At 56.7% G+C, this 26,827-nt stretch overlaps 12 protein-coding genes across 12 annotated transcripts; 7 read left to right on the top strand and 5 right to left on the bottom strand.

The window, feature by feature from the left end:
- Positions 1 to 317: 317 nt before the first annotated feature.
- On the top strand, positions 318 to 2,818 carry MAM_00634 (uncharacterized protein; the record flags this gene model as incomplete). Its single annotated transcript, XM_040819433.1, has 6 exons — positions 318 to 1,384; positions 1,436 to 1,517; positions 1,581 to 1,770; positions 1,869 to 2,046; positions 2,107 to 2,259; positions 2,323 to 2,818. The coding sequence occupies 6 exons, from the start codon at positions 318 to 320 to the stop codon at positions 2,816 to 2,818; spliced, it is 2,166 nt and encodes a 721-aa protein (XP_040682698.1).
- Positions 2,819 to 2,973: 155 nt separating this feature from the next.
- MAM_00635 (MFS transporter) lies at positions 2,974 to 4,615 on the bottom strand (the record flags this gene model as incomplete). The annotated part of the gene is made up of 2 exons (XM_040819434.1): positions 2,974 to 4,358; positions 4,444 to 4,615. The coding sequence occupies 2 exons, from the start codon at positions 4,613 to 4,615 to the stop codon at positions 2,974 to 2,976; spliced, it is 1,557 nt and encodes a 518-aa protein (XP_040682699.1).
- Positions 4,616 to 5,979: 1,364 nt separating this feature from the next.
- On the top strand, positions 5,980 to 6,781 carry MAM_00636 (Endoribonuclease L-PSP; the record flags this gene model as incomplete). The annotated part of the gene is made up of 3 exons (XM_040819435.1): positions 5,980 to 6,144; positions 6,232 to 6,389; positions 6,715 to 6,781. 3 exons carry the CDS (start codon positions 5,980 to 5,982, stop codon positions 6,779 to 6,781), a joined length of 390 nt encoding a protein of 129 aa, XP_040682700.1.
- A 767-nt stretch (positions 6,782 to 7,548) lies between these two features.
- Positions 7,549 to 9,167, bottom strand: MAM_00637 (Alanine racemase; the record flags this gene model as incomplete). The annotated part of the gene is made up of 3 exons (XM_040819436.1): positions 7,549 to 8,667; positions 8,772 to 8,906; positions 8,976 to 9,167. 3 exons carry the CDS (start codon positions 9,165 to 9,167, stop codon positions 7,549 to 7,551), a joined length of 1,446 nt encoding a protein of 481 aa, XP_040682701.1.
- A 1,314-nt stretch (positions 9,168 to 10,481) lies between these two features.
- Positions 10,482 to 12,778, bottom strand: MAM_00638 (topoisomerase family protein TRF4; the record flags this gene model as incomplete). Its single annotated transcript, XM_040819437.1, has 3 exons — positions 10,482 to 10,769; positions 10,885 to 11,602; positions 11,670 to 12,778. 3 exons carry the CDS (start codon positions 12,776 to 12,778, stop codon positions 10,482 to 10,484), a joined length of 2,115 nt encoding a protein of 704 aa, XP_040682702.1.
- A 923-nt stretch (positions 12,779 to 13,701) lies between these two features.
- Positions 13,702 to 14,214, top strand: MAM_00639 (uncharacterized protein; the record flags this gene model as incomplete). Its single annotated transcript, XM_040819438.1, has 2 exons — positions 13,702 to 13,830; positions 13,969 to 14,214. 2 exons carry the CDS (start codon positions 13,702 to 13,704, stop codon positions 14,212 to 14,214), a joined length of 375 nt encoding a protein of 124 aa, XP_040682703.1.
- A 289-nt stretch (positions 14,215 to 14,503) lies between these two features.
- MAM_00640 (uncharacterized protein) lies at positions 14,504 to 14,917 on the bottom strand (the record flags this gene model as incomplete). The annotated part of the gene is made up of 1 exon (XM_040819439.1): positions 14,504 to 14,917. The coding sequence occupies one exon, from the start codon at positions 14,915 to 14,917 to the stop codon at positions 14,504 to 14,506; it is 414 nt and encodes a 137-aa protein (XP_040682704.1).
- A 1,332-nt stretch (positions 14,918 to 16,249) lies between these two features.
- MAM_00641 (uncharacterized protein) lies at positions 16,250 to 17,294 on the top strand (the record flags this gene model as incomplete). Its single annotated transcript, XM_040819440.1, has 2 exons — positions 16,250 to 16,606; positions 16,695 to 17,294. The coding sequence occupies 2 exons, from the start codon at positions 16,250 to 16,252 to the stop codon at positions 17,292 to 17,294; spliced, it is 957 nt and encodes a 318-aa protein (XP_040682705.1).
- A 1,096-nt stretch (positions 17,295 to 18,390) lies between these two features.
- MAM_00642 (dihydroorotase) lies at positions 18,391 to 20,072 on the top strand (the record flags this gene model as incomplete). Its single annotated transcript, XM_040819441.1, has 10 exons — positions 18,391 to 18,521; positions 18,594 to 18,606; positions 18,691 to 18,717; positions 18,811 to 18,876; positions 18,933 to 19,011; positions 19,070 to 19,153; positions 19,211 to 19,329; positions 19,384 to 19,447; positions 19,507 to 19,651; positions 19,715 to 20,072. 10 exons carry the CDS (start codon positions 18,391 to 18,393, stop codon positions 20,070 to 20,072), a joined length of 1,086 nt encoding a protein of 361 aa, XP_040682706.1.
- An 860-nt stretch (positions 20,073 to 20,932) lies between these two features.
- Positions 20,933 to 21,412, bottom strand: MAM_00643 (uncharacterized protein; the record flags this gene model as incomplete). Its single annotated transcript, XM_040819442.1, has 3 exons — positions 20,933 to 21,009; positions 21,084 to 21,281; positions 21,355 to 21,412. The coding sequence occupies 3 exons, from the start codon at positions 21,410 to 21,412 to the stop codon at positions 20,933 to 20,935; spliced, it is 333 nt and encodes a 110-aa protein (XP_040682707.1).
- Positions 21,413 to 23,168: 1,756 nt separating this feature from the next.
- Positions 23,169 to 24,918, top strand: MAM_00644 (Major facilitator superfamily domain, general substrate transporter; the record flags this gene model as incomplete). Its single annotated transcript, XM_040819443.1, has 3 exons — positions 23,169 to 23,275; positions 23,411 to 23,538; positions 23,627 to 24,918. 3 exons carry the CDS (start codon positions 23,169 to 23,171, stop codon positions 24,916 to 24,918), a joined length of 1,527 nt encoding a protein of 508 aa, XP_040682708.1.
- Positions 24,919 to 25,380: 462 nt separating this feature from the next.
- On the top strand, positions 25,381 to 26,721 carry MAM_00645 (NAD(P)-binding domain protein; the record flags this gene model as incomplete). The annotated part of the gene is made up of 3 exons (XM_040819444.1): positions 25,381 to 25,418; positions 25,483 to 26,120; positions 26,210 to 26,721. 3 exons carry the CDS (start codon positions 25,381 to 25,383, stop codon positions 26,719 to 26,721), a joined length of 1,188 nt encoding a protein of 395 aa, XP_040682709.1.
- Positions 26,722 to 26,827: the final 106 nt, after the last annotated feature.

Consider the following 26,827-nt stretch of genomic DNA (forward strand, 5'->3'; position numbering starts at 1 on the left):
AAGGAATGAAAAAAAAAGACAAAAAAAAAAGGCCAGAAGAGGTAGTTTGTTGTTGCATCTCCGTGGGAGGGGAGGTGGGCATGCACGTGTCAGCAGCCCAAGGGTCATGGATGTGTCATGTGTCGCCACACCAAATCGCACTCCCTCACCCACAATTCATTCATTCATTCATCCCGTCTCGCCCACACCCATCCAAAGCACCCGATGCACACCATCCACATGCATTTACACTCGCAACGCCGTGCTCCGTACTCGACAGGACTATCCCCTCCTAATCTTCGGGCGCAAGGGTCCAATGTCCCTCCCCCGCAGGCGCCATGCCGCACATCGCACCGTCCAGCCAGAAACCCAAGAAGACCCGCGCCAAACACGCCTGCCGTGAATGCAACAGCCGTCGCGTCCGCTGTGACGTGACCGAAGTCCAGCCCTGCACGAACTGTGCTGCTGCCGGCGCCAGATGCGAGGTTCTTCCGTCTCGCCGCGGACGGTACGCCGCCTGTCGTTCGTTTGCTGAAAGCGCCGCCATCCCGACTCGACGACTGATTGATGGTGACAGATACCCGCGCAGGTCTCGCCGTCTGGAACCCGCGCCGCCGCCAGGCGCCCGAGGGTCGTTGAGCCCGACATGCACCGCCGACTCCAACGTGCGACCGTCGTCCAGCCTCGCCGGCGAATCCCATCTGCCCGATGCGGAGCCGAGGTCGAGCCCGGTCGTCGCCGGGGAGGACGCCACCACCGGCCCCGACCATGCGGCGACCACGGCCGCCTCTTCTGCAGCCGGCACGCTCTTCTTCGGGGAATCCAATTTCTTGACGCTCGTGCCCGGCGACGAGGCGGCCGCCCCGGACGGCCCCGGCAACGCCTCGAGTCAAAAACCTCGGCTCACATTCCCGATCCCCGGAAGCCCCGGCTCGCAGTCGCAGGTCGAGGGCGCCGGAACAAGCGCCGGGACCATGCGCTATCTGCGCGACGAGGGCGCCCTCGCGCTTCCAGATGTCCAGGCGTGCCTCCCAGCCCTCCGGGCCTACTTCACATGGTTCCACCCGGGCTTCCCCATCCTCGACCGGGCCGAGGTGACAAGGCGCCTGACCGCAATGGATATTTCCCGCTTCTTGCTACAAGCCATGCTGTTCATAGGCACCACGTACTGCGACGACGACACAATCGTGGCCATGGGCTTCAAGGATCGATCCGAGGCCAAGCGCATCCTGCACACGAGGGCCAGGCTTCTGTTCCACGCTGATTGGGAAAAGGACGAAATCACCTTGATACAGTCCATCTTCCTCATGAGCTTCTGGCGCGGCGGCCCCGCAGATGTCCGAGATGTCCGATACTGGCTCGGCGTCGTCATTACCCTGTCAGAGTCGTACGGACTGCATAGATCGTGAGTCGTCCCCCGTCCAACCGAGCCGCGCAACGCGCGGAGTGCTCACAGACCCCCCCGCCCAAGACCGCGATCGACGTCCAAAAGCGCGCACATGAACCGAATGAGACGGAGAATATGGTGGTCCATCTATGTAAGTTCTTGCCCCCGGCGCCATGGACCTTGGACCCTCGGCTCTGCCTGACCAGGCACACAGGTGCGGGAGCGTCAAGTAGCGGCCGCGCTCGGTTTGCCCAGTCGTATACGGGATGAGGACTGCGACATTGAGCCTCTCGGCGCCACGGACCTCGAGTCGGAGGCCCTGTGTGCCAACGACCCGCTGTTCGGCTCGTGCCAACCGGAGCACATTACGTACGCCATCAGGATGGTAGAGATTGCCAGGTTGCGTGAGTACGGCTCCAGAGAGCGCCGGCTGCTGAGGCCGTGCGAAACTGCAGAGTAGGCAGAAATGAAGCTGACACCGACTGCTCCGGCAACTTGAAAGTTGGCCGAGTCATTGATTTGCACTTTGCCCCCGGCAGACGCGCCTCGACCGCCGGCGACGTCAGTGACCTTGACAACGCCCTGGAGGCGTGGAAAGACAGTCTGCCAGAGACCATGAAGTATGCGGCAGATGGGGCCCGCGAGTCTGTATGGACATGTCTATTGCATCTGGCATACAAGTGAGTTGGTTTACAAGAAGCGCCATGGCCCCATGTCATTCCTGACCTCTTGTTACACAGCCATCTCCGTATTTTAATACACAGGAATTGTTTCCTGCGACATGGCGAAGGAGACAAGAATAACTGGGTCGTCACCGCCGCTGCTTGCAGGATAAGCCGGATCGCAGAGGACATGTCGACGCATGGCACACTGCGATACGGGCAAATGCACTTGTACGTTGGGCCTGCCCGTCGTCCTTTTATCCATCGCTGTCGACTTATTTATCCCGTGTGTAGAATCACTAGTCTCTTTGCAGCGCTCTGCATCCATGTCATCAGTATCCGTCGAGGAATCGGCGTTTCAAGACGAATGGCAGAGCACAGGGCGCAAATGTGCCTGCTGTGCCTCAAGGAGATACAGGAATACTGGAGGATCAACAACAACGTCCTTGACTTGTTTCTCCAATACTTGGATCGATCTATTGCCGAGAGACTACACGCTGCGCAGACGGACGGCTCCGGTCATGACTCCACGGCGACGGAGTCAAAACGGCCAGACCCTTTTGCCGGCAGCAATGGCGACGCTTCGGCTGCGCCATCTCGAGGAGATCCAATCCCGTCGCCAAGCGCCGAGCAACTGCGCAGCCAGGACGACTTGTTCCAAGACCAATACTTCAATTTGGTCAATGGTCACTGGGAGGGCGATGATGCTTTGGGAGACCTGGGGCTGTTTTTGCAAGCCGATGACTTTTCACCAGTGAGGGGCCTGAACTTTCTCGGTCGGTCTCTGTAGCTGAGCAAGGTGTCATTACTGCGCTCTGCTGAAATCCTGCCTCTTGGAAACCGCGCCAAGGCAAAGGGGGATAAGAACAACTTTTGCAAGGTTCAATCTAATTCGCCTGCCCAGTACATGTAGATACTTGGGCTATCGACAAGCTGAAGGGATTTCTATAGATACCATCTAAACTCGGGTGAATCAGGGCCATCCCGCAGCTTGAGGGTTGGCACGTCCCCAGCCTTGACCTTGACTCCTGCCTTGCGGTCACGCCTATTATTATCAAAAATCATGTACAGCCCTAGAGGGCACGCAAGAAGAACACCCGAAACGCCAAAGCAGGCTGTGGTGATGAGGGCCGACGTATACTTGGGGGCATCATGTTGTTGGAATACGTTACTGGCTACCAGGCCCATGACGTTGGCCATGGGCACGCCCACCGACGTGAGGGCAACGCGACGACCCTCGTGGGCGATATTGTTATTGTACCACGTGGAAAGCAGGACCGACGGCGCAGAAGCACCCCAACACATCATGAAGGTTGCAAAGTACGCAACTTGAATTTGGGCCTGGATGTCGGTAATAGATGCGAAGATGATAAATCCAGTCAATGCGAAAGCAAGGCCGAGGACAATGAAGGGAAATCGGACGCGAGTGTAGTCAGAAGCAAAAGCCATCAGAATCAGCATGGTCGCGCCCGCGATACTCGGCGCGACTGTGTAGAGGTTCGTCTTGACGGTAGAATAGCCAAGTCGCTGGATGATTTGAGGCAAGAACAATGATACCGATTGGAGCGGTACGCCAAGGCAGCATTCCATGGCGAGGAAGGCATAAGACGAAGGGTACCTGAATATGTGCAGGGCTTCCTTGAAGCTAAACTTCTCCGAGACGGCCGAGGATGAGTCGATTTGCATACGGTGGAAAGCAAGAGCCTTCTCTTCCTCGTTGAGGAACTGGGACTCGGATGCACTCTTGGGCAGATACCAGAAGGCGAAGACGGCGAAAAGCACGGTGGCCGATCCCTCAATCAGAAACAAATAGCGCCAAGGGTACAGTTCGCCATGGATGTGGAACACGCCAAACGCTAGCATTCCACTGAAGGCACTGGCAACATTGGAAGCAGCATAAAAGACGGCGAGTCGTCTGGCCAGCTCGCCGCGTCGATAGAAGGTCGTCAGGTAGTAAATGGTCACGGGCAAAAAGGCGGCTTCTGTCATACCGAGGAACCAACGGACCGCGAAGATGCCGCTGAAGTTTTGGCAGGCTGCCCCAAATAGGGTTATGGAGCCGAAGCCGACCATCATAACGGACAAGGCGCGGGCTGGGCCATACTTCTTGCCGAGCATGGCGATTAGAGGAGCGAAGACGACGTAGGGCACGAAGAAGATGGATGCGACGAGATTGTACTGGCCTGGTTGAAAGTTCAGCTCTGTCGGGATAGGGGTTAGCGCTGAGCATTCGAGGAGTGTTGGACGTCGCTGGGGAGCGCCCTTACTCCTGCTGAGCCCATTCGTTTGGGCGTTGCTGAGATTGCTTTTATCCAGGACGTTGAACAGGTCTACATGACCGTATAGTCAGCATGATTGTGTGCGTCCCGTCAGCCGACGCGTGACATTTAGCTATAGTTGACGAACCGAACATACACATAACTACCAGGACCGGCAGGATACGAACATCGAACTTGAAGCATAGACTGCGCTCGGCGGCATGTTCGACCACGGCCGTGCTGTCGTTATACAGATTGTCCTTGGGACACTGATCAGTCTCGTCGGCATCCCTGCGCATGGCCTCGACATCTGCGGTGGAGGCTATCATGATGACGGGTGTCGGGACTCGGGGCTGGCTGAAGGACCAAGTTAATATCAAGGTGCGTCGAAGGTTAGGAAACGGTGAGTAAGAGAAGAGCAGCGAGAGGATGTGGTCAGCTTATATACCAAAGCAACGGCACCTGGTCATTAATATATCAAATTTTGCTCTCGGAACCGAACGCCGGAGGGACGTGAGTGCCTAGATGGCACCGAACCTGGCACTCAGTCAGGGTCTCGAGAGGCACTTCCAAGCGGAACGGTGTCCGACGCCGCGTCGCTCTCAGCCGTCCAGTCCATTGCTATTTCCACCTAATCGCGATGGGAGCCCCCGTGCGGACAAGGGGAAACAGTTCCAAACCAACTCGTCTCCACCGCCGACGTCCCTTATCAGGACCTGCAGGCAGCGCCACGGGTGGTCCCTGGAGAAACTCGAAGTGTGCAGCGCTCGAATGCTGACGGCGGATGAGGACGATGGGGAGCGAATGATTCAACGTCCTCGGCGGTGAATTGAGAGATCCCGGTTGCCGGCGCATCAGCATCAAGCATCCATGAAGAAGATTGACTTGAGCATGGACCCCCACCCAACCAAATGGCTTTTGTTCCCCGCAAAGTCGACAAGCCAGGCCAGGGGAAAGAGCAACCTTGCCTGTCAGTCAGTGGCGTCGAGGGCCAAGGTGGGGGGGCCCTGCTCCCAGTCCCAGCCAGTACCCAGTAGGGCCGACTCGCGGTCAACGCCTCGACGACGGGTCGCAGGCGCGCACTGCCGATAATCGATCATGACGAATAAGTCAACTTGATGCGTTATCCAAGCGTGACCCTGGTCGTGTCCCGGTACGGCTGTTTCCGCTCGAGGGCTCCTCATGATCCTGGAATCGAAAACCCACGCCAAGGTACATGCCGACGGGTTCAGGGCCAAGCGGCATGTTGCATGTTACATGTCTGGTTGCATGCGTGGTGCGTGTACTGTGCGGAGTCCAGCACTCACACTGTGGCGAGGGGGGCGGCGGCGGCGGCGGCGGCGGCGCCCATTGTCCACCTCACGTTTCCTCTCGGCCACAGAGGGAATGGATGGCACGGCGACAGTGACCGTGACCGTGACCGTGACCCAACGAGCCACCAGACCGTGAGGCGTCACATTCTGGCCGTCAGGGCTGTGGATCATGTTGGCAAAAGTGTTGAGGGGAGGCTAAGCCTGAAGGGCACGAAGATGGCAGGCAGGCGGGCACCCGGGTCGTCATGTGAGAGAGAGATTGCTGTCGATTCACCATTCAAAACCGCCTTGTCGCTCCCCAGCAAGCCAACGTTCGCCCCATTTCTCGGCATCTCTGCTCCGACCGTACCCAAGCGCACCGCCAGAGACATCACATCGCAATGGCCTCCTCCAAAGTTGCTGTCAGTACCGACGAGGCTCCCAAGCCTCTCCCTGGCATTTACAGCCAAGCCATCAAGGCCAATGGCATGGTCTTCGTCTCTGGGGCCGTCGCCATGGACGCCAAGACCGGCAAGCTGATTGACGGCGACGTCCAGGCTCATACTGTACGTTCTCGACAAGTCCCCTCGGGCCATGGCGGATATGTCGACTCTCGACCATGTGTGAAAATCTTGAGCTGACAGATCCACCAGCACCAATGTATCAAGAACCTTTCTGCCATCCTCGAAGCTGCTGGCTCTAGCCTCGAGAAGGTCGTCAAGGTCAACGTCTTCCTCTCCGATATGGATGACTTTGCCAAGATGAACGAGGTCTACACCACCTACTGGGGCAATGTCAAGCCTTGCCGAACGTAAGGCTGCGCTGTTCCGCGTCCTGAACACCTGGTCCTTTGGCCTCCCTGTTGCTTTGCTCGCCTAGACTCTGTCAGCGCGGAAGCAATGCGCCTCCTTCATGCTCCGTACCACCTTCGCCGATGTGCAGCTACAGGCTCAGACCTGCCACTACACGGAATGAACCCCGTCCCTGTTCCATCGATCGATGCGTTGTTCCACGGAATGCTTGCCCGAGGCCCGCTGAATTTGTCACGTCATGTCAAAAGGCCTGCATTGATAAGAATACTCATGCAAACAGATTAGTATCCGGTGTAGAAATGCAAGCTGATAAATGATGTACAGGTGCGTTGCCGTCAAGGCCCTGCCCCTCGACACCGATGTTGAGATTGAATGCACCGCTCTGCTGTAAAGGAGAATCATTTGCGGAACCAGGAACATAATTTGGGGACACTATGGGAATAAAGACGAGATGACAGTAGACCGATGCCGCATGAACAAGTGCCCACAAGGTATCAAACCTTGATGTGTCCGAGGTCTCGCAGAATTTCCCATAACTTGACTTCCGTGCTGCCTGCCTGCCCCTCCTGATGCCACGTTTTGTCTTCGAGTCGGCAGCATTGGCTGGCCCTGCACCGCTCTGAGGCTTGGGGCTGCAACAACGCCAATGCAATCGACAATCTACATGGGCTTGGGACTTCCTTGGAAGTCGTCGTCTCTACCGAGGGGGCATGGACTGCCTTTCGGCAACCTTGGATTGATCGTACGACATTCCGAGAACCAAGCGCCACAGCGAAGACCCCCCTCCTCTTTCCGCGGTCAGCAATCATCTCGTCACAGACAGAACTACCCCATCTCAGCCTCCAAAGTAGCACAAAGCGCTTGTTGAACCGAGGTTCCCAACTGATTGGCCGCAGACTGTAAGTTGCGTGCTCATAAGCACCTCTGTAATAATGACATGGTAATAAGTATTTATGAAACTGTCTGGTCGCAATTGTCTTGGCGCCAACGTGAGGGCCGCGGCAGTATCAATGCCATTTGCCAATGCATCGGTGTCAGCATCAACGCCATTTGCCAGTGCAGCAGTGTCGCCATCAACTGCCCAAGATGAGCCGTGCAATCGACTTCATCAAACGACCAGTCTTCTAGGCCCTTCCTCCGTGGATGCACTGACTGCCCTTACCAGCCTCTGCACCTAACCCAGACGTCGACAATCTCATCCTCCTTGCCTGCCTCGTCCTCGTCCACGACGAAATACCAGCCGAAATGGCTACTGGTGATGCAGGCGTGGTTGGGCCAGAGCCGGACCTTTTCGCCAACCCCGGGCAGCTCCTGATCTGGCTGGACAGGCCCAGACTCGCTGGCGCTTCCAGACCTCCAAGTCAGAATGCCGTGCTCTTGGGAGAAGCGACCGACGATCCAGCCGTGGAAATGCTCAACGTCGCAAGTCGGCGGGCCGACATCCTTTCGTCCCCACGGAGTGAGCATCGCCATGCCCTCGTACGCCTTGCATGCTTCCCGGGCCAGTGCGATGCCTCCCGCCCCAATGAGAGCCTCGGGCGTCCCGTTGGCTCCCCGTCCGGGGTAGTTGCTGTGGACTTGTGCCAGGACCGTCAGCGCCATGTCCGCCCAGGAGAGTCTGGAGCCGGAAATGCTGTGAGCCGCCAGCTGTTGCAAGTCCAGGACGGGGTAGACGCCGGCATGGATCTCGACAAGGCGCCCTTTGCGCCTGGCAGTGGCGAAGAGGCCCGCGAGCGCCTCGACCTCGGCCTCGAGCTGGCCGGGGACGCTGCTGTCCCGCCCTTCCTCGGCCGTGCTGATGAGGTTTTGAACGGCCAGGGCCGTGGGCGACGCCCCGGCAGACACCACCAGGGGAGGGAGGTCGGCGGCCGCCTTGTCCGCGGCGCGCGACGTCAACCGGTCGGCGCCCTCGAGCATGGCACCGATCTCCGCCCTCATCGTCTTAATGGCCGCCGCGCGGCTGTCGCCTCCATACGAATGCCCCGCATGCGAGTACAGGCCAGAAAGCCTAATCTGGGCTTGGCTGTGTGCCTCGAGTGCCGCATCGGCCAGTTGCAGAAACCGCAGGCTCTGCACCTCGACGCCGGCTCGTTTGCCGCCCATGTCGACCTTGATGTGGGCATGAGGCATCACGCCCGACTGGCGTCGGAACTGGGACACGATTGGGATTTGCGCAGGATCGTCGACGAGAACGGACACGCTGCCCTCCCCCAGGGCCCGAGCAACTGCTGCCAAGCGCGGCAGTGCGTCCTGAGAAATTGGGAGTCCGTAGAGAACCTGCCAAGGGGCACAAGTCAGCAAGCAGGGGCGAGATTTGTCCAACTCTGTTCGTTTTCAATTCTTCTTTGGCCCCCTCGCCTAGTCCGGACCCGGGCTCGTACATTGACCTTTCTCCCCTGGCTCCTGTACTTCTCCAGCCTGGGCAGGAGAAACTCGGCCTCGGCCAAGGTTGAGACGATGAGGTTGACGGGCTTCGTGACGTCGTGTCCGACTTGGAACTCGGTTATTTCCACAGTCTTTCGGCCTTCAAGTCAGCTCGTCGCGCTTGGGACAGGTCCGTCCGGTCCTCGGCCGCCCTCACGCACCTTGTGTGTCTTTACATGGGCCCTCCAGCCCAGGCCGAGCTCGAGACAGGTCTGGAGCATGCGCTCACAGTTTCGCCGCACAGCCGCGACATTGACGACGGCAGCTGGAGTCGGCACGTCGCGAATGGACCTGCCAATGAATTGTGCCAGCGTGTGCTTGGGCGACGTGGGGTAGAGCTCAAGCGATGTCATTTTGGCTTCGAACCTCTCGATTGTTGAATCACGGGTAGATCCGTCGTCGGACTTTTCCGGTGCGCAGAGGGCGGGCGGCGGGCACCATCAGATGTCGTCCTGAGCAAAGGAAGAGAGATGACGTCAAGCTGCCGCGGCGAATGCGCGTGTGGCGAGCCCAAGGTCAACCACGTACTGGGTGCGTAGGAAAAGGTTGCAGCCATTGTGCCATTGTTACATCCAGCAAGTTGCAGGTTGTTGCTGCGTGGGCGCGCGGCCCCGCCTTTCGAGTTCGTGGGCGAGCAGGGCAGCCTTGATCTCTCCCGAGAGCCGACGCTTGTCCAAGACTTCATATCACCTGCCACCCGTTCACTCAACATCGAGACGGGCCCGTCGATCGTTGCGACTGGGCCGACGAGGCCCATCGCCCCGGCATGGACTGGTGGAGGTTGGCGGATGTCGTCTCCGGTGGTCTCGAGTTGCCGTCGACAAACGCCGTTGAAGCCTGGCCATGCTGCTCGCCGACCCAATGACGACGACGACGACGACAACATCGGGGGCACAGAAATCCAACAGGCTTCACGGCCCTGTAGAGCATCTGCGCTCGACCAATGAACTCGCATATTCAGGCGCACCCCTTCGTGCGCGTGGTAGTCTTCACTTGGTGCCAAAGATCCCCAACACTGCTAGCTAGCTGCATCGCATTGCCAGCAAAGCAACTGGGCAAGGTGGACAATGAGCGTCAATCTCCCAGCCGGCGATATTCCCTCTCCGCAACCCTACACAAGGCAGGGCTTGCAGTGAGGAAAAGTGATAGCAAATGCTACCGGGACCAGGTCCAACGAATGTCATTGGCCTGCATGTTTGACATCTGCCGCCGCGCAAGACACCGTCAAGTGTTCTCCCGAGCGGAAAACAGAATCATATCCTGGTCAAAGATTCAGAAGCAAGTTAGTACCGAGCGAGCAGCCATTGGCGGTTTCGCTGTTGCAATCATCATCTGGGGGGGACATGTCACTACCCGCGTTAGTAAACCATTGAAAAGGGACGACGGCCAAACATGAATAAATTTCACCCAATGAACAAGGGGCTGTCCAGAGTCATGATGTCGCGAGACCGGGTAGCCGGTCAAGCAAAAGCAAAAGCAAAGTCGGCGCTACTCGTCGCATCGTTATAATACATGATCCGGTTCTATTTGCTATTCCGCCACGTGCGCCATGTCCCTTGCGGGGAACCCGAAGTCTGCTCGCAAGTTGCGTAATGATGTTGATTTCCTGAGCGCCGATTCAGACAGTATCTCGCGCACGGCTGTGATATGCTGGTAGTGTGTCTGGTCTAGTCAGAACAAGGTCCGATATTCTGTTCATGCACGTGTCTTATGTATTCTCGCTGGAGGCGGAAGGAGGAGTAGTCGCCCTCTAAAATCGCGTCGAGGATGCCTCCGGTTCGGGGATTGAGGGCGATTTCCTTCATTCGATCCCGCAGTGCATAGTACGCATCCTCAAAACGCGCCATGATGGAGTTTGTATTTGATGACCCGCCAGAGATGTCGTTGCTGGAGTTGTTTGGATCGATGATGGACAGCCGGTCTCGATTCCTGTATGTAAACGTCGCAACCTCGGACTAGTAGTGCGTCGAGTTAGCAGCCGTAGTAGCGGCAACATTGCAGATTGCGAGCAGGCCTCTCAGGCCGCCCTGGATTTTCTGGACGCTACCGCCGAGGGCACCAAAGGCTCACCTTTCGAATATACCCGATTGGTCTTGTCAGTGATATCGCATTCGTCTCGTACTGGAACTGGCGACCGTAGAGTTCGAAAAACTCGAGGAGCATTTCTCCAAGATGGTGCTCCGGAACGAGGCTCCTGCTTTGAACGTGAGGCATCATCTGCAGCATGCTCACGACCAGGCAAATGACTGAAAAGCCGCCTATCCCTCCGTTGACGGGCTCGTTCAGACCCCGCATTAGCAAAAAATGCTTGATTACAGTGACGAGTATGGGCATCGCAGGGTATTGCTTCTTCCATGACAGGAACGTATCCACGGCGGTTACGCCACCCAGGTTTTCAAACGACACATCCACCTTGAGTCCTGTGAGCTTGTCTACAAACTTCACCAGCGGTATTCGGGCATGTGCAATGACCTCAATGGAGTCACTGTCTGCGACCTTCTGCGTGACAAGGAACTTTTGGAACTTGTACAACCAACTCTTGGCACCGAGATAAGTCGGCGGTCCGCCGCGCATGTAGCTGGCTGAACAGACAACGAGGTCCATATCCGCTGTGGGGAGATAGAGGCCCGACATGAAAGAGCCGAAGGGGTGCACTTGTGCCGAGGCAAAGTTGCGTCCGTCTCGTCTCATGGCTTTGCGGAGATTTTCGACCAGATTGTCCCGAATTCTCTGTTCAAATGCGCGTGGCCGCACATAGTCGTAGAAGTCGATGATTTCTTTGTGTAACCTGCGTTGCAATAGTCAGCCACGGTTTTCCAGCACACGGGGTAGGGCCCCAGGGTTCCGTCACGCACCGAAACGCCATGTTGTGTGTAGCGGAATGGTCTTGCGTTTGCCACGGGCACGGATCCTCGTTCTTCTTTGGAAGCCAGGTTGATGTAACGCTACCTTTTGAAGGCTTCATACTAGCTTTCTTGAGCTGTCCATAGTCTGGCGGCTTGATTTCGTCGTCTGCAGTTCGCTTCCGGGACCCTAGAGGACCCGAGTGATCTGGGGCTGGGAGGCCGTTCCGCTTGTTTCTGTCATCTGGGTGCTTGTGGGTAAATGAAGCCGGGACGGATGTTGGCAAGGGGCGCTGGGGCTCAGAGTGCGGACGCGAAATCTCTGTCCTGTCGTCGTCATTGTCATCGCCTTCCTCCTCCTCTTCGTCCTCGGTAATATCAAACGATAAAAAGTCTTCAGCTTCGGTAGACGCGTCTGCCTTGGTGGCAGCCTCTACCCTGGCCTTTCGAATAAGCTTGACAACGTCGCGCTTCTTGCGCGACTCATCTGGACACGGCATCACCGAATAGGGATCGGGGTTAGACCATTTGGGAACCGAGTTGGCATCTTCACATGTGATATTTGTGCGCGCGCGTTTCCTTGACGGTTCTTCCGACTCGGATGCTGACGAAATGTCCATTTCCAGTTCGTCATCGTCTGAAATCTCGTCCAGGTCGCGGAATTTGGCCCCGCCGTCTCCTGGGTCGACGCGCTCTTCGGGTAGATTGAGCATTGCTCCTGAAATGAGCGCTCGCTCCGAGGGGTGAGGCGGCGGTTGCCAGCGCCTACCGGGCTTCCTCGGAGGACCGAATCGATCTCGCCGCGGCGCCCTGTTTTCATTCAGATGACCGTTGGGCTGGAGGTCGGGTATACCGGCAGGTTTGTTGAACCTGAAGGTGAAGTCTCCACGGGGCACCGGCGGCCGGTAAGAATCCAACGACCGGTAGTCATCGTTTCGATGACTATATTGCCCACTGCGATCATCTTGGTCGCCGGCTCTCGGTCTCCAGGTATCGGAACGTGGAGGTGGCCTGTCGTAGGAACTTGGAGACTGCGCACGTCTTGGAGACAAAGGGCGACGGATTCTGTCCCGAGGACGGCTCCTATCGTCGTCGTTGCGCCTCGCTCTCTTATTTCTCATGCTGGCAGACGTATCGGCCAGGAGTGTGAAATAGATGCTGGCAGATCGGTGCGGCTCGGGCTAGCCGACGGAACGGGGAGAGAGAGGGCGAGGCCAAGATGGATTGAAGGTACAAGTCGGTGTTTGGTGTCTGTCGCAAATGATTTTGAGTTGTGCGATCCGTATTGATCAGTTTAGTGGGGCATTTTGGCGCGCGCATGTGCCGACGAGTGAACCTATAGTGAACAATGACTAATGGCCAATCGCATCGAGAGTCGAGACTCGAGACACGCACGGAACGGGACTAGTCTCGAAAGCCTTCCTTTCCGATCGGGTTGACGACTTTGGACATCATCGTGCGAGGCCAAAAGGGAATCCGTATACGGCGTAGAGCCCTGGCAATTGTAGCAAGTTTTTGTGACATTTCTTCATCCCCAATCATCTCATACCGAGGCGGGGCACCCTACATTGATGGCTGATGACAGCCTCCCATCTGTCAGGGAGAAGAATTCGTTGGACCCTCGACAAGTGCTGCCCTGTAGCCTGTAGCTGGATTGTGCCACAGTCTCGGGATGGCAGCTCTTAGGCTTACTTAGGTGCCTTGAGAAACCTACCTAGATGTAAGCACCTAAGCACCCAGTCGGTGCTTATGTTCGTGCTGATTCTTATAGGTTCAATGTTGCTTATGGGCTTGTCAAGTCATGGGTGAACACTCTCAGAGACCAATTCCGCCAGCACCCACAGGACTTCAAATGCGTCCTCTTGATCGATTCAAACCAAGCATCGCGATTCTGAACAGCAGCAGAGACCACACTGTTTCTCATCGAGCCCCGCAAGCATAACCAGTTGTTAACCCTTCAACAAGGTACCGTTGCTTGGCACTTCTGCCCCGAAAACCCTCACAGGCAGACCGAGTGTTCGGATTGTGGTGCCCAAACGAAGCCATGGGTCAAACATCGGAACCAGACAGCGGGATGAAGAGGGCCGCCGAGGTGTCGGAAGCCATGTTGTCTGTGCCGGGATATGCGGATGATTCCATCTTCTTTACTGTCCGCTACGGACACAGGGCAAAGGTAGGCAGGCTTTGTTTGTTGCCCCCCCGGCGGCCGACAACCCCACGATGCATCAAGAGCCTGGAGGGCATCACTTGCTGTCCACAACAGCCGAGGGACTGCTCCCAGGACACACAACAACGTTGACAATGTCCTCAGGAGACACTGCGGAAGCGCGATTATGAAGAGTTGATGGAAACCCTGAACAAGATGACGGTGCTTTGGTCCAAGAGTGGAGGCGGCGGTGCCAAGCCCGGACCAGGCGCAGAGGAGCGACATGCGCAGATGATGGAGCTGAGAGGGCATTGCTTTGAAATCATCAAGGACTTTCCCGACCTCGTCCGAGACTTTGACCGGTTCCACGCAAGCTCCAGGGCTGCCATGTCAGCAGTCATGCGAGCCTGACGCTGGGATTGTGCTTGCCTTACGCGTCACCTCACTTGCACATGTCGGATTCATGTCACTTTGATGCTGAGCGATGTTTTGATGAATACTGGGAATGTCTGTCCAGGATCGGATTGGCATTGGATTGGTTTTATAAAGAAGATTCATGGCAGACTGTAAAAGTCTGCAACTTTCCCATCAAGCTCCATTAGATGCCCCTGCGATAGTATGAAAGTATAGTCTACATGTCGTCTAGTCTCAAGTCACGGCCGACGCAGCCAAGTCGCAAAGCCAAAACCTCATCTTGCCATCACAGCACCAGCGAAGCCACGAAGACGGCAATGCCCGCGGCCAACCACGAGTTTTGTGTAGTAGCCAAGGTAGCACCGGAGGTTGGGCCGGCGGTTGGGCCGGCGGGTGTGGACGAAGTCGGGAGAGGCGGAAGTCCAGAGCCGCCGGTGCCAGTGCCAGGAGGCAGGATGCCGCTGGAGTTGGTCGAAGGAACTGGTGGTGCCGAAACAGTTGAAGTGTTTGAGAAGGGAATGGCTGAGCACTCAATGGTGCCCGTGCCCGTGGTCTCGTTGCCGTGGGAGATGGTGTTGCCGGTGGACAGAGGCGGCAGGACAACAGCAGTAGAGGTGACCTGGGGCTCGGTAGCAATGCTTTGGGCCCGAGTGAAGGCAGAAGCGGCCAGGATGGCAGACAAGGTAGCCGTGGTTCGCATGTTGGGCGAGTTGTGACAGAGTCTTGTGTGGAGGGCTTTTGTGCCTTGGTTGTGCGTCGTCGACAGGTCCAAGAGGAGTTCAAAGGCTAGGTGACGAGACTCACCAAAGAGGAATTCTCCAGGATGAGTGCCAGAGAATAACGAGGTAATATACAGATACCAGTCGACCGAACTCAAACGACGAGTGCGAGGCCTTTACTTATAGCCGGCTCCGGAGTCCGCACATGGCGGTTGGGCCCAAGGGGTTGGTGAACATGTGGGTGAGGTTGCGGCTCACGGCAGAGAGAACGCGTCACCCACCATTACACTGCAGATCTTTCAAATGTCGATGTCGCTATTCTTAGATGGCTGGGGCAACATTGAGCGGACTGATTTTGATGTTGCCACCGCACGTGCGCAAATACATGGACGTTGAGGCCGCCACTGGCACCTGGGGGCCGCTACCGGTGTAGTGTTGCGCAATCGCCCGAACAGCAACTTGATTCGGCGCCAGAATCCAGATTGCCCACAAAGGGGACCGCCACAGTAAGCCACAGATGCCACACCGCCACAATCTTGGCTCCCAGGGTCATCGGAGGCCGCTAAAAAAAAAAATCCAAAGCTGGTGGGCACCCGCAATGCGCACACTAGTTTTGGTTAGTACACGCTAGAAGCTACTTAAGTAAGTAAGTAGGCAGAAAGTTGGGTCTTGTCGTGAACAAGAAGTCTGGTTGCACAAAAGGGAGGGGGAAAATTTTCAACCTTGAAGTGCGCGTCAAGTCCCAGCTGGCTGTTTGGAAATAATCGAGGTTGGTTACGCATGCACACTGCCGCTTATCCGGCAATGGCGGTCGGTTCTGAGCGGCACGTCATCACATTCTGCCAACGGTTACCTGACCACAATGACACTGGCTGAGTTTGCGAATGGCTCCTTGACGAACAGAGGATCCAGAACACAGCATGTCGCAATGGACTCAACAATCACTGGCAACTTCCTGTACACACCTGGCACTGACTAATAATAGCTCCCGTACATGTACCGATGGATGTAGGTCGCTGTCACGGCAGCCAGCGTTTTGGCGGGTCCTGGTCCCTGGTCGTCCTGGAGTTGGTTATCCACCTGAAATCCAAGGCACCCACCCTTAATCCCTGAGGCCTGGAGGCGCCGGCAGCAGGGCAAGAGGCAGGGCAGGCCAAGCACAAGCCAGCTTGTCCGATCGCAGCAAAACACCAAGGCATCAATCAAGTCACCCAATACGACAATCTCCTCCGTCAGGTGGAATTATCGCCTTCCGTCGCCGCTAGCTCCACACATCTCCCAGGGCCTCGTTCCGTCCCGGTCGACCTCACACCATGTCCAACTACTACGGCGGGCAGCCGAACAACCCGCAATACGGCGCGCCAGCAGCCGGCGGCGGTGCCCAAAACCTTCAGTTCTATCCGTCATCATACTCACCCGCCGTGTCGGGTGCTGCAACCCCTCAACAGGCATCGTACGGCTACGGCGCCGGGCCGTCCGGGAGTTTCGGGTCCAGCGCCCAAGCTGGCTTCGTGTCGGCTGGCTTCGGCGGCGCTGGTGTGTCCGGCCGGATGGGCGAACATGGTGGCCTGAGGACGGGATGGCTGGCGGCTTTCTCGACCGAGGGATACGACGGCGAGCCCCCGTTGCTGGAAGAGCTGGGAGTCAACTTTGGGCATATCCGGATGAAGGTATGTCATCGCCGGCCACCGTTGTCGCGGCCAGCCGGCCGAGACGAGTTTCTCATCCGGTCGATGCTGACGAACGAGCGTTTGCCAGACGCTAGCCGTCTTGAACCCCTTCAGACACATTGACCAGCACATCATGGACGATTCCGATCTCGCCGGGCCCATCCTCTTCTTTCTCCTGTTCGGCACCATCCTGCTGCTCTCTGGCAAGGTGCACTTTGGTTACATTTACGGCCTGGCCCTGCTTGGATCAACGTCGCTACATATGATCCTGTCGCTCATGTCTCCGACCGAACCGCCCGCGCCCTCATCCGAGTCCTATCAGCCTCAGTACAGTGACCCGTCATCGCCCCCGCAACACCAGCGAGGCGGCCATTTCTCTGCAACCCTCACCTTCCCGAGGTCAGCGTCGGTCCTGGGGTACTGTCTTCTCCCCCTCGTCGTTACCAGCCTTTTCGGGATTGTCATGCCAATGGACACGCCCCTCGGGATAGTCTTGAGTACCGCCGCCATTATGTGGTGTACGTACAGCGCCAGCGGCATGTTCTGCGCTGTCGGAAGAATGAAGGGCATGAGGGGTCTGGTTGCCTATCCCTTGGGCCTGTTCTATGTTGGTTTCGGCATTATGGGCATATTCAGCAGCAGAGGAAGCGGGTCGCTGGCCAACGCAGCGGCCAAAATAAACGCTTGAACAGGACATTTGCATGGCACGGACGGAGTCATATTGCGTGTGGCGTACCAGAGTTAAGGACTGGTTGGGAACGTCGGCTTGGGTTCAGAAACATCGCATCTCCGCATTTATCAGTGCGCTGGGAATCGCTGTATTATGTTGCGCGGTGAGGCCCCGGTTATGATGACGACAATGCCAAAAGAATAAAGCCAGGTGCATCTCGACACGTGGGCCTATCACCGTCGTACGTGGGGATGTCGGGAAGGGTTGCTCCAGCCTCCGTACGTACGTTAATTGCTCGGGGCGCTCAATACCCCACAACGCCCCGATTTTTGTCCAGTGGCCGTGCTGCCATGCCCCACAGTACATTTTCAATGTAAATGCCTGGCAGCAGATGCCCTCAATCAAATGAAAAGGTGCTTGCCTGAGTTAGATGAATTTCCAAAGAGCGCTGCGCCAGGCGAGCTCTCAATCGCTTGAAAACACGATTTCTGGTGTTTCCATTGAATTCTACGCTTTTGAGTTGGATTTTCTAGTAATTCTAGCTATATATGGGCCTTAACTACCCTCCTAGTCATATTGCTTGGCTGTGATAGCAGCAACAGCCCCGGCAGAATAAATGCATCAATCTCAAGAGAGCTCTCATCTTCCAACTAGTCTTCTTTGCCTGTGATTTGTATTGCGATTCAATCGTTATAATGATGCTGGTGGCTGCTGCCAGCGGCGTTGATTCCTCACGAGTGAATGCTTGGTGCAGGAGGCAGCTGCATGAACATCTTCAGCTTTGGCATGACTTTAACGACCCAAAGCGAGTCACTCCGAACTCGAGAAAACATGCAACCAAAAAACCGTATCGGCCGAGTGCTCACTGCCTACTCCGTACTTAGGCACAGTACAGTCGATACTTAGTAGCAGTCTGTATCCAGACATTCCTGGCTGCACGTGACATCGGAATGACTTGAAATTATTGTTGGTTTTTCTGCCCCTCCTTCAACCCCACCATCCCCCACCATCCATCCCTAAAGTACGGAGCGAGCTTTGGCTGCTGTCTCTAGTTTGTCCATCTTCGCATTAAGAATAGCACCGTTGTGGATGTCTCGATTTCACATCCAGCGCGATGCAATTGAAGACCACGCAGCGCCTCGAGCTGCCGCCGACAGCGGACATGCATGTCCATCTGCGACAGGCTGAGCTCATGGAGCTCGTGGTTCCCACTATCCGGCAGGGAGGCGTGGATACCGTCTTTGTGTAAGCATTCATGTCAAACGCGATGTAGGTAGTCGGCAGTCCATGTGCGCCAATGCTGATGAATCCAAATAGCATGCCAAACCTTGTTCGTCGCCGTCGCTAGTTTCCATGTCTGTTGTGTGACGCCAATTTTGACGCGCAAACATCACTGAACCTTATCGCGACCTAGGTTCCTCCCATCACAACTGTCGAGAGGGTGCGTATAGGCATGTCAAACGCTCGCTGTCATGGACAGAAATCAATAGGAACATGATCAATCAAGTCAAATGCTAACGTTGGTGCTAAATAGGCATTGGAATACAAGGCTCAACTGCAAGAGATCGATCCCAATGTTCACTATCTCATGTCCCTATTTGTACGTCACATGATTTCTTGTAAAGCCTGAGCTTGAAATTCTAACACAAACCAAAGCTCCATCCGTCTGTCACCCCTGATGTGATTGCCAAGGCTGCCGCCGCGGGCATCACTGGTGTCAAGATGTATCCCCAGGGTAAAGGAGCCTGGGCGCTCTCTTGTCAACTCAACAAGCCAATGCTAAACCCCTTCAGGTGTCACTACCAACTCTGAAAATGGCGTTGCCAATGTTGAGGCTTTCTACCCTACATTTGCGGCCATGGAAGAGAGCGACATGGGTGAGATGGGCTTCTCCCGACTTTGTGACTTATGGCCATGAGACTTACCGATGACAGTGCTGAACCTTCATGGCGAGGTGTTGGAGTCCCTTGCCCCTGAAGGCACTACTCTTGAGGAAGCATTCCTGCCAACTCTCAAGAAGCTCCACGATCGATTCCCCCGTCTTCGGATTGTTGTGTGTAGATGACTGACAAACCTCACTAACGACATGGCTGACCGTTTTTTCCAGCTTGAACATTGCACCACTGCTGCAGCCGTCGAGGCGGTCAAGGCGTGCGGTCCTACTGTTGGTGGTATGCGATGCCCTTGTGCTCCATCACGTGTGAGTCGAAATTAATACCGTGACCATTAGCAACGATTACGGCGCATCACCTTTATCTGACCGGTGCGGATGCTTGCTGCGACCCGTTTGCCTTCTGCAAACCTATTCCGAAAAGGCCCACCGACAGAGGTGCTCTTCTAAAGGCTCTGGTCAGTGGAAGTCCGAAGTTCTTTTTGTGAGTGAGTCCCTGCAGAAGAGACGTGCGGCTCGATATTCGAATGCTAATCATTCCGCACAGTGGAAGCGACAGCGCGCCTCACCAGGTGACCTCCAAGACTTCCGCCGCGCGCGGCAAAGCTCCCGCCGGAGTTTTCACTCAACCAGTCGTGTCACAGCTCGTGCTGATGGCCTTGGAGGAGGGCATAGACCGGGGCGATATTAGCGAAACGGATGTCACGCAAGCGAAGTTGGAAGGGTTCCTTAGCCATCATGGACGACGTTTCTACAAACTTCCCGAGACCTACGGCAAGAAGATTGTGTTGGGGAGAAAGGGGGAAAGAATTGGTGCCAGTGTGAAGAGTGTAGATGGGAAAACTGAAGTCGGAATATCTCGAGCGGGCACGGAAATTTTTTCACTGACTTGGGAGTCAGCCTGAAGTGCAAATATCTGTCCAGCGGTCGTATCTCGTTACGAAAAATGTATGGCGCAGAAATTGTTGGTCTTAAAATGGAGTCGGGGGAGGAAGAAAGGCATTGATTCAGAGGAGAGTCTACTTATAACCGGAGGGAAGGGGCTGACGGTTCAAGGCTAGGTATATAAACACACTAAATCAGGAACGAAATAATTTAACAAAAGTAAGTAACTATACAGGCGCGTAGTTAGTTGCCCAAGTCCGCCAACTGTTGTGTGGCTTTTGCTCAGGGTTCCAAATCAGGGCTCTCCGCATTAGGACCGAGTGATGCGGCGCAATCAGCCAACAGAGCTTGGGCTTGGTCACAACAGGATGGCTTGCTTGTCCCGCGGTGTGGTTGCAAATACCGCAATACACGGCGTATCCTGGTAAACGTCCAGAATCGACGTTGCCACACGTGGTTGGTGCTGATTGAAGCATCCAACGCCGGAGCAGCTACAGTTTCATCGCGCCGCGACGGTTGCGACGCCGAAAAGACGGTCAAAGACAGCACATGCCAATATGGAAATGTCGTGAGGCGCAAAAAAAATAAAAAATAAAAAATAAAAAAATAAAAAAGATAGTAGTGTCTAACCATAAAAGTTATTCTATCAACCATGACGAGTACAATAATTCTCTCCCAAGACAAGGCAATGCAGAAGTCCCTAAGCCAGATGCAAAGGCCGTTTTCTAATTCGTCCCGCCCTCCATCCAGCCCGTGGCGCCGTCCCAAACGCCGTGTGAGCCAGACCAGCCGCGAGGGGTATCCTTGGCAAATGCAAAACAACAAGCACAGCGGACATCATGGGGAAAAAAAAAGAGGGTGGTGCCCAAAGCCAGCAACTTCACTTTTGGGTGGTAAAGTCGATTTCCAGCGCTGGGTTGAAGCCCCCGTCGCGAGCCTTCTCGCAAGTACACCCACCTAGAAGAGTTGGCATGCATTCGACCTTGGTACGGAGTATATGTAACATATAACCGTGGGGGGCGGCAACCTACCGGCGGGTCTTGAGCCACACTGACACGTTGCGCCAGAGATGGCGGCGTTTTCAGTCGATGCGCGATCGCACGTGCAGTCACCAGCGGGTCTGGCTCGGCAAGAGCATCGAGGCCCCTCGACCCTGTTCTCCGATGAGGCCTTGTCGCAGGTACAGTGGAGCGCAGACTGCTTCCCGCAGGAGCAGGTAGCTTTCTGGGCTGGGTTGCGCCAGGTTAGTCCGGATATGTGGTTGGTGATGATGCATGTTGGGCGAAGGCGTGGACGACTTACCACAGGCGCAGACGGCACCGTCCTTGGCGCAGCAGGTGGATGCTCTGGTGACGGTCATGGTGATTGGAGGTAGAGGTATACGGAGTGAACCGAGTGGATGATGATGGCTTTTTCACGGCGTGAGGGCGACAGGATGCGTGCTGGCTTGTTTTGGGCCCAGTAGCAAGATGGAAGCAGAGCGAACGTCTCCTTTATAGATACACTCGGTTGCCGGTGATGTGCGAGCTGGCGGCGGCAAGGTCACCATAATAGACGGGCTGTGATTGGTTGCTCACGCGACGACTGGGGTAAGCCGGCCAATGGAAACTTGGATATTTCCAAGCATTAGGAGAGCAATCGGCAATGCCGCCACCGAGTGGCCTGCGCCTGCTCTTACGGAGTACCCTAGACCACTTTGGCGAGTAGTCACGTGCTCAGGAGTCGTGGGTGGATCGGGCAGCAAAGCAGCCAATTGTACAACAATGTGATGACATAATCCGGCAGTCGCATGAACTCAGCCCGTCGTTTTAAATCTTGGGTTTCGGCGTCTTTGGGCCGTCGACGCGCGTCGACCCCAAGCGGGGGCGGGTTGATCTCCTCAGCCCAAACTAGAAAACTTCCCGAGAGGATGCGATTGAATCGAGACTTTGAACAAAGATGAAAACCCACCCGAGTACGGAGCCATAGGCTATGCCCGGTTCAACACGGAACGGCGTGCTTGGCTTTGACTCCAAAGAGGCCAGGAATTGCCTGCTTTCGTCCCAGACGGCACGTCAATGCAACAAAACGCGGGGAAAGCATTTGCCAACTGATGTTCCGATTGGTTCCGATGAATCTGGAGCGAGGGTTTGCGAGCCATTGACGATACGGAGCAGGACTATACGTATCAACCGTCAACAGTCAACCGTCAACCGTCGCGCGTCTTGGCTCAGTTCTGGAGGAGAATGGAGAGGAGCCAATCCGCGTGTGCCATCGCATATTGGGACGCCCTCTTTCTTGTCCAAGGCACCATCCCAGCCGAGACACACACACGACGGAGAATGCGTCCATGGGCGGCACATTGTCCTCCAATGCCAAGGCGCCTAAAGGGACCGGCTTCCTGGTTCGTTTCAAAAGCACTACGATTTACGCTTAAGTAATACGGAGTAACTACTAGTCGAGTAATCCCGGAGTCCGACCTTCGCTCTCACGCTGGTTGACTGAGTAGGGACGGATTTTCGGAAGACGATTCATGCTTCCGATGGTGGCCGTTCCCCGCAAACATCACGCCTGTCTACGACACGAAACTTGGAGGTGGACGGCAAACAGCTGTGCAGGTTTACGTCCTCATCGCCGACTTGACGCATACTAGCCTCGTCTCACGGCCAGGGGCCCCCATGGCTTGCCGCAGCCGCATCTCCACCCCGACCCCAGCCCAGGTTCCAGCCTAGCTTCCGGCCCAGCGACGTATCCATATGCCATATGAGCGGCAATATGAGGTCTGATGCTTGGTAATTGGCGTGCCGCCACCCCCCTGGAACGCGTGGAACCAGGCCTGCCAAGTTGTAGTTGTGCTCGTGACGGGTACCTACGGACTAGCAACAGTAACCGTGACTTAGATTTGAATCATTCTTATTTCAACGCCCGCCCGTCTTGGGCCCAAACTCGTCCCGCGGATGGCCCTGCTCTTCTCGACTTTTCGCCCCAAGGGAAATACTGTCTGGTCCGTATACCGGATACGCTACCGCGGTGGTATATGCCATCCGTAGAGCATATACACACGCCGCCTGCTGTTGAACTGACCTTGGTTGGAGGTCTGTCACCTCGACACCACGCCCGCGTCTGCTCATACAAACATGGCCCCTCAAAAGCTAGATCACCACGCCATGCATATGGAGACGGCCATGCCTGCATATGACGGCCGAGGCGTGTTGCGTATCGACCAAGTTGTTAGCTCTGACACGTCTGATGAGGCGGCTGAGCGCCCCGAGGCCACTCCCAACAAGCAAGTTTCTCGCCCCGAGGGGCTCTTGAGTCTTCATTAAGCACTCGGTAGCCATAGTGTATGTGTACGTGGTGATTCTAACACGCAAAGCAGATATGGGGAATCACCTGTTCGATTCGACCCAGCCGCCGAAAGGAAGCTTCGGCTCAAGATCGACCTATACATCGTTCCAACCGTGGCTGTGCTGTACCTCTTTTGCTTCATCGATCGGACAAACATGGGTATGTGTACAAGAAGTCAATCGAACATCGGATGCAGGCCTCACCACTTTTTATTAAAAAGAAAAAAGGTTGACTCTTGCCCAAATAGGCAACGCAAAAATCGCAGGCCTAGAGGCCGAACTAGGCTTTACGGGCTACAACTACAATGAAATCATCTCCATCTTCTACATTTCGTATGTTCTTTTCGAGATTCCCGCCAATCTTCTTTGCAAGTACGTGGGACCTGGCTGGTTTCTTCCCGTCGCCACTGTGCTGTTCGGGATAGCCTCTCTCACCACGGCCTACGTCCACAACTACGCCCAGATGGCAGGCGTCCGGTTCCTCCTGGGCGTCTTTGAGGCCGGCATGCTACCGGGCTGCGCCTACTACCTGTCGAGGTGGTACCGCCGGTCCGAGCTGGCATTCCGCCTGGCGCTCTACATCATCACCGCGCCCCTGGCCGGAGCGTTTGGCGGCCTCCTCGCCTCGGCCATCCTGCGGCTGGACCGCTTCGGCGGCCTGCACGAGTGGCGCATGATATTCGCCATAGAGGGCATCATCACCATTGGCGTCGGCCTCGTTGCGCTCCTGATCCTCACAGACAGGCCAGAGACGGCGCGCTGGCTGACGCCCGAGGAGAAGGAGATGGCCGTCGCTCGCGTCAAGTCGGAGCGGGTCGGCCAAACCGTCGTGCTGGACAAGATGGACACCAAGAAGCTCGTTCGCGGAATCTTCAGCCCCGTGACCCTCAGCACCTCACTCGTCTTCCTCCTCAACAACGTCACCGTCCAAGGGTTCGCCTTCTTTCTCCCGACCATTGTCAGGACGATTTTCGGATCCAAGACCACCATCCAGCAGCAGCTGCTCGTCGCGCCGCCCTACCTGGTGGGGGTCGTGTTCATGATTCCCTTCCCCCTCATGAGCTGGAGGATGGACAGGCGGCAGGTTTTCCTCACGCTGTCGGCGCCGTTGGTCATGGTCGGGTACTGCATGTTCCTGGGATCCACGCAGCCGTCGGTGCGGTACGCGGCCACCTTTGTCATTGCCATGTCCACCTTCTCCAACGGCGCCATCACCAACGCCCAGGTATCTGCCAATGTTGCCAGCGACACGGCTCGGAGCGCAGCCATCGGGACCAACGTCATGTTTGGCAACCTCGGCGGTCTGATCAGCAGCTGGGCGTTCCTGCCGTGGGACGCTCCGAATTATCACATCGGCAACGGCCTGAACCTGGCTGCCGCGGGCACGTTGTTCGTCGTCGCGCTGCTGACGCACCTGTGGATGAACTTTGACAACAAGAGACGCGCGGGGCGAGATGTCGACGAGGAGCTAAAGGGCCTGTCGCAGCAGGAAATTGAGGATCTGGACTGGAAACACCCGGCTTTCCGGTGGAGACCCTGAAGATGCTTTTCCTTTTGTTTATTTTATTATTATTATTATCATTATTATTATTATTATTATTATTATATAGAGCCTTTTTGTGCGACAGCGACATCCCGACAGCGATTCAAGACTATCGGAGCGGGCACCAAGATGACACCCTTGCCAAAGCGAGTCTCTAGACGTAGATGCCGTCCGTCCGACCTCCGACCCCCGAGATACGGGATACGGGATACGGGACGCGGAACACGGCAACCCGGCCGTCCGCATAAGTGGGGTCGACCTCAGACGCCCAACCCACCACAAGCACCACACACAGCTTCACTTTCCCACGACGGTCCATCTTGCACCGAAGCGTGGCGCGGATGCGTCCCCCGTCTACCGTCCCTGGAGCCCCTTTCGACAGTTCAAGGTACGCAACCCGGCCCGCTCTCTCGTCATACGCTCACCATTTGCGGCGAGAAGATCACCGGGACGCCGACCATGTCCGTCCCTCCAGTCCCAACCGTCGTCATCATCGGGTAAAGTAGCAACACGGTGCAGATGCAAAGCCCAAGCCCGTGCCAGGCTAACAGACCCCCCAAGCGCCGGGGTCATCGGTCTCTCTGCAGCCGTAAGCCTACAGCAAAGCCTGAGGGAGACGCCGGGCCGTCGGCCCCAGATTCTGATGGTCGCCCGGGAATGGCCGGGCCCGGCGGTCCCCGGCGCGCCTCACCAGCACCCCGTACACTCGGCCGACTACGCCTCCATGTGGGCGGGCGCACACGTGCGTCCCATCCCCGCGACGACGCCGCAGCTGCGGAGAGAGGCGGGCTGGCTCAGGCGCACAGTCGCCCGGTTCCACCGCCTGGCGGCCGAGGAGCCAGCCTCGGGCGTGACGCGGACGCTTGGGCTGGAATTCCTCGAGGCCCCAGACCAGAGCTACCGGGAGCAAGTGGACGCGGCCACGTTCGCGCGCGAAACCGGCCTCCCGGGCTTCAGGGTGCTTCCGAGCGCGGAGCTGCCCGACGGCGTGGCGCTGGGGCTCGAGTACCAGACGTTTTGCATCAACCCGCCCGTCTACTGCGAGGCGCTGCTGCGAAAGTTCTTGCTCGGCGGCGGCAGCACGGCGCGCAGAGACCTGGGCAGCGAGTGGGAGGCATTTGGGCTGGCCGACGACGTGGTGCTCGTCGTGAACGCGAGCGGCGCCGGGTTCGGGGACCCGAAGTGCTTCCCGACAAGAGGTATGTAGTCCGTGTGTTGTGTGCCCTTCTCGTCCCGTCCCGTGGAGCGTGGCCGTGCCCTGACGATGAGACGAACACATTTCGCGCAGGCCAGACGGTTGTCACGGACCTCGTCCACGTCCAGAGCACCGTCACCAGGCAGAACAAGGACGGGACCTGGAGCTTTTTGATCCCTAGGTTCCTCGACGGCGGCACCGTCGTGGGCGGGACCAAAGAACCGTCTGACTGGCGGCGGGCGCCGTGCATGCCGACCAGGCAGAGGTTACTGGAGGAGGGGCTCAAGCTGGAGCCGCTCGCCCACGCGGATGGCAGAGTCCCGCCGACAAGGGCCGTGGGCGAGGTTGGCGTCGTGGCAGATGTTGTGGGAAGGCGGCCCACGCGCCACGGAGGAATGAGACTCGAGCTTGACGAGCGGCGCATGCCTCGGCACGCAAACGGGGAGGACGTGAGACGTCGTGTGATCCACGCCTACGGTGCTGGAGGACGGGGGTACGAGACCAGCTGGGGTGTTGCAGACGAGGTCGTTGCCTTGGCGTTGCCTCTGTTGAACTCGGCCGGGACCTTGTCAGACCCAGAGTCTGTCAAGGGCACTGCAGATTGAGCAGACGGCCATGTGCTGCCCGTGTATTCGCCTGGCCGCTTGCCGTGCTTGCCATGTAGACGCATTTTGCACGATGACTTCGTGTACAAGTTCACAACAAAGTAGT

This window comes from Metarhizium album (genome assembly GCF_000804445.1).
Source record: "Metarhizium album ARSEF 1941 chromosome Unknown scaffold_1, whole genome shotgun sequence".
Classification (NCBI taxonomy): domain Eukaryota; kingdom Fungi; phylum Ascomycota; class Sordariomycetes; order Hypocreales; family Clavicipitaceae; genus Metarhizium; species Metarhizium album.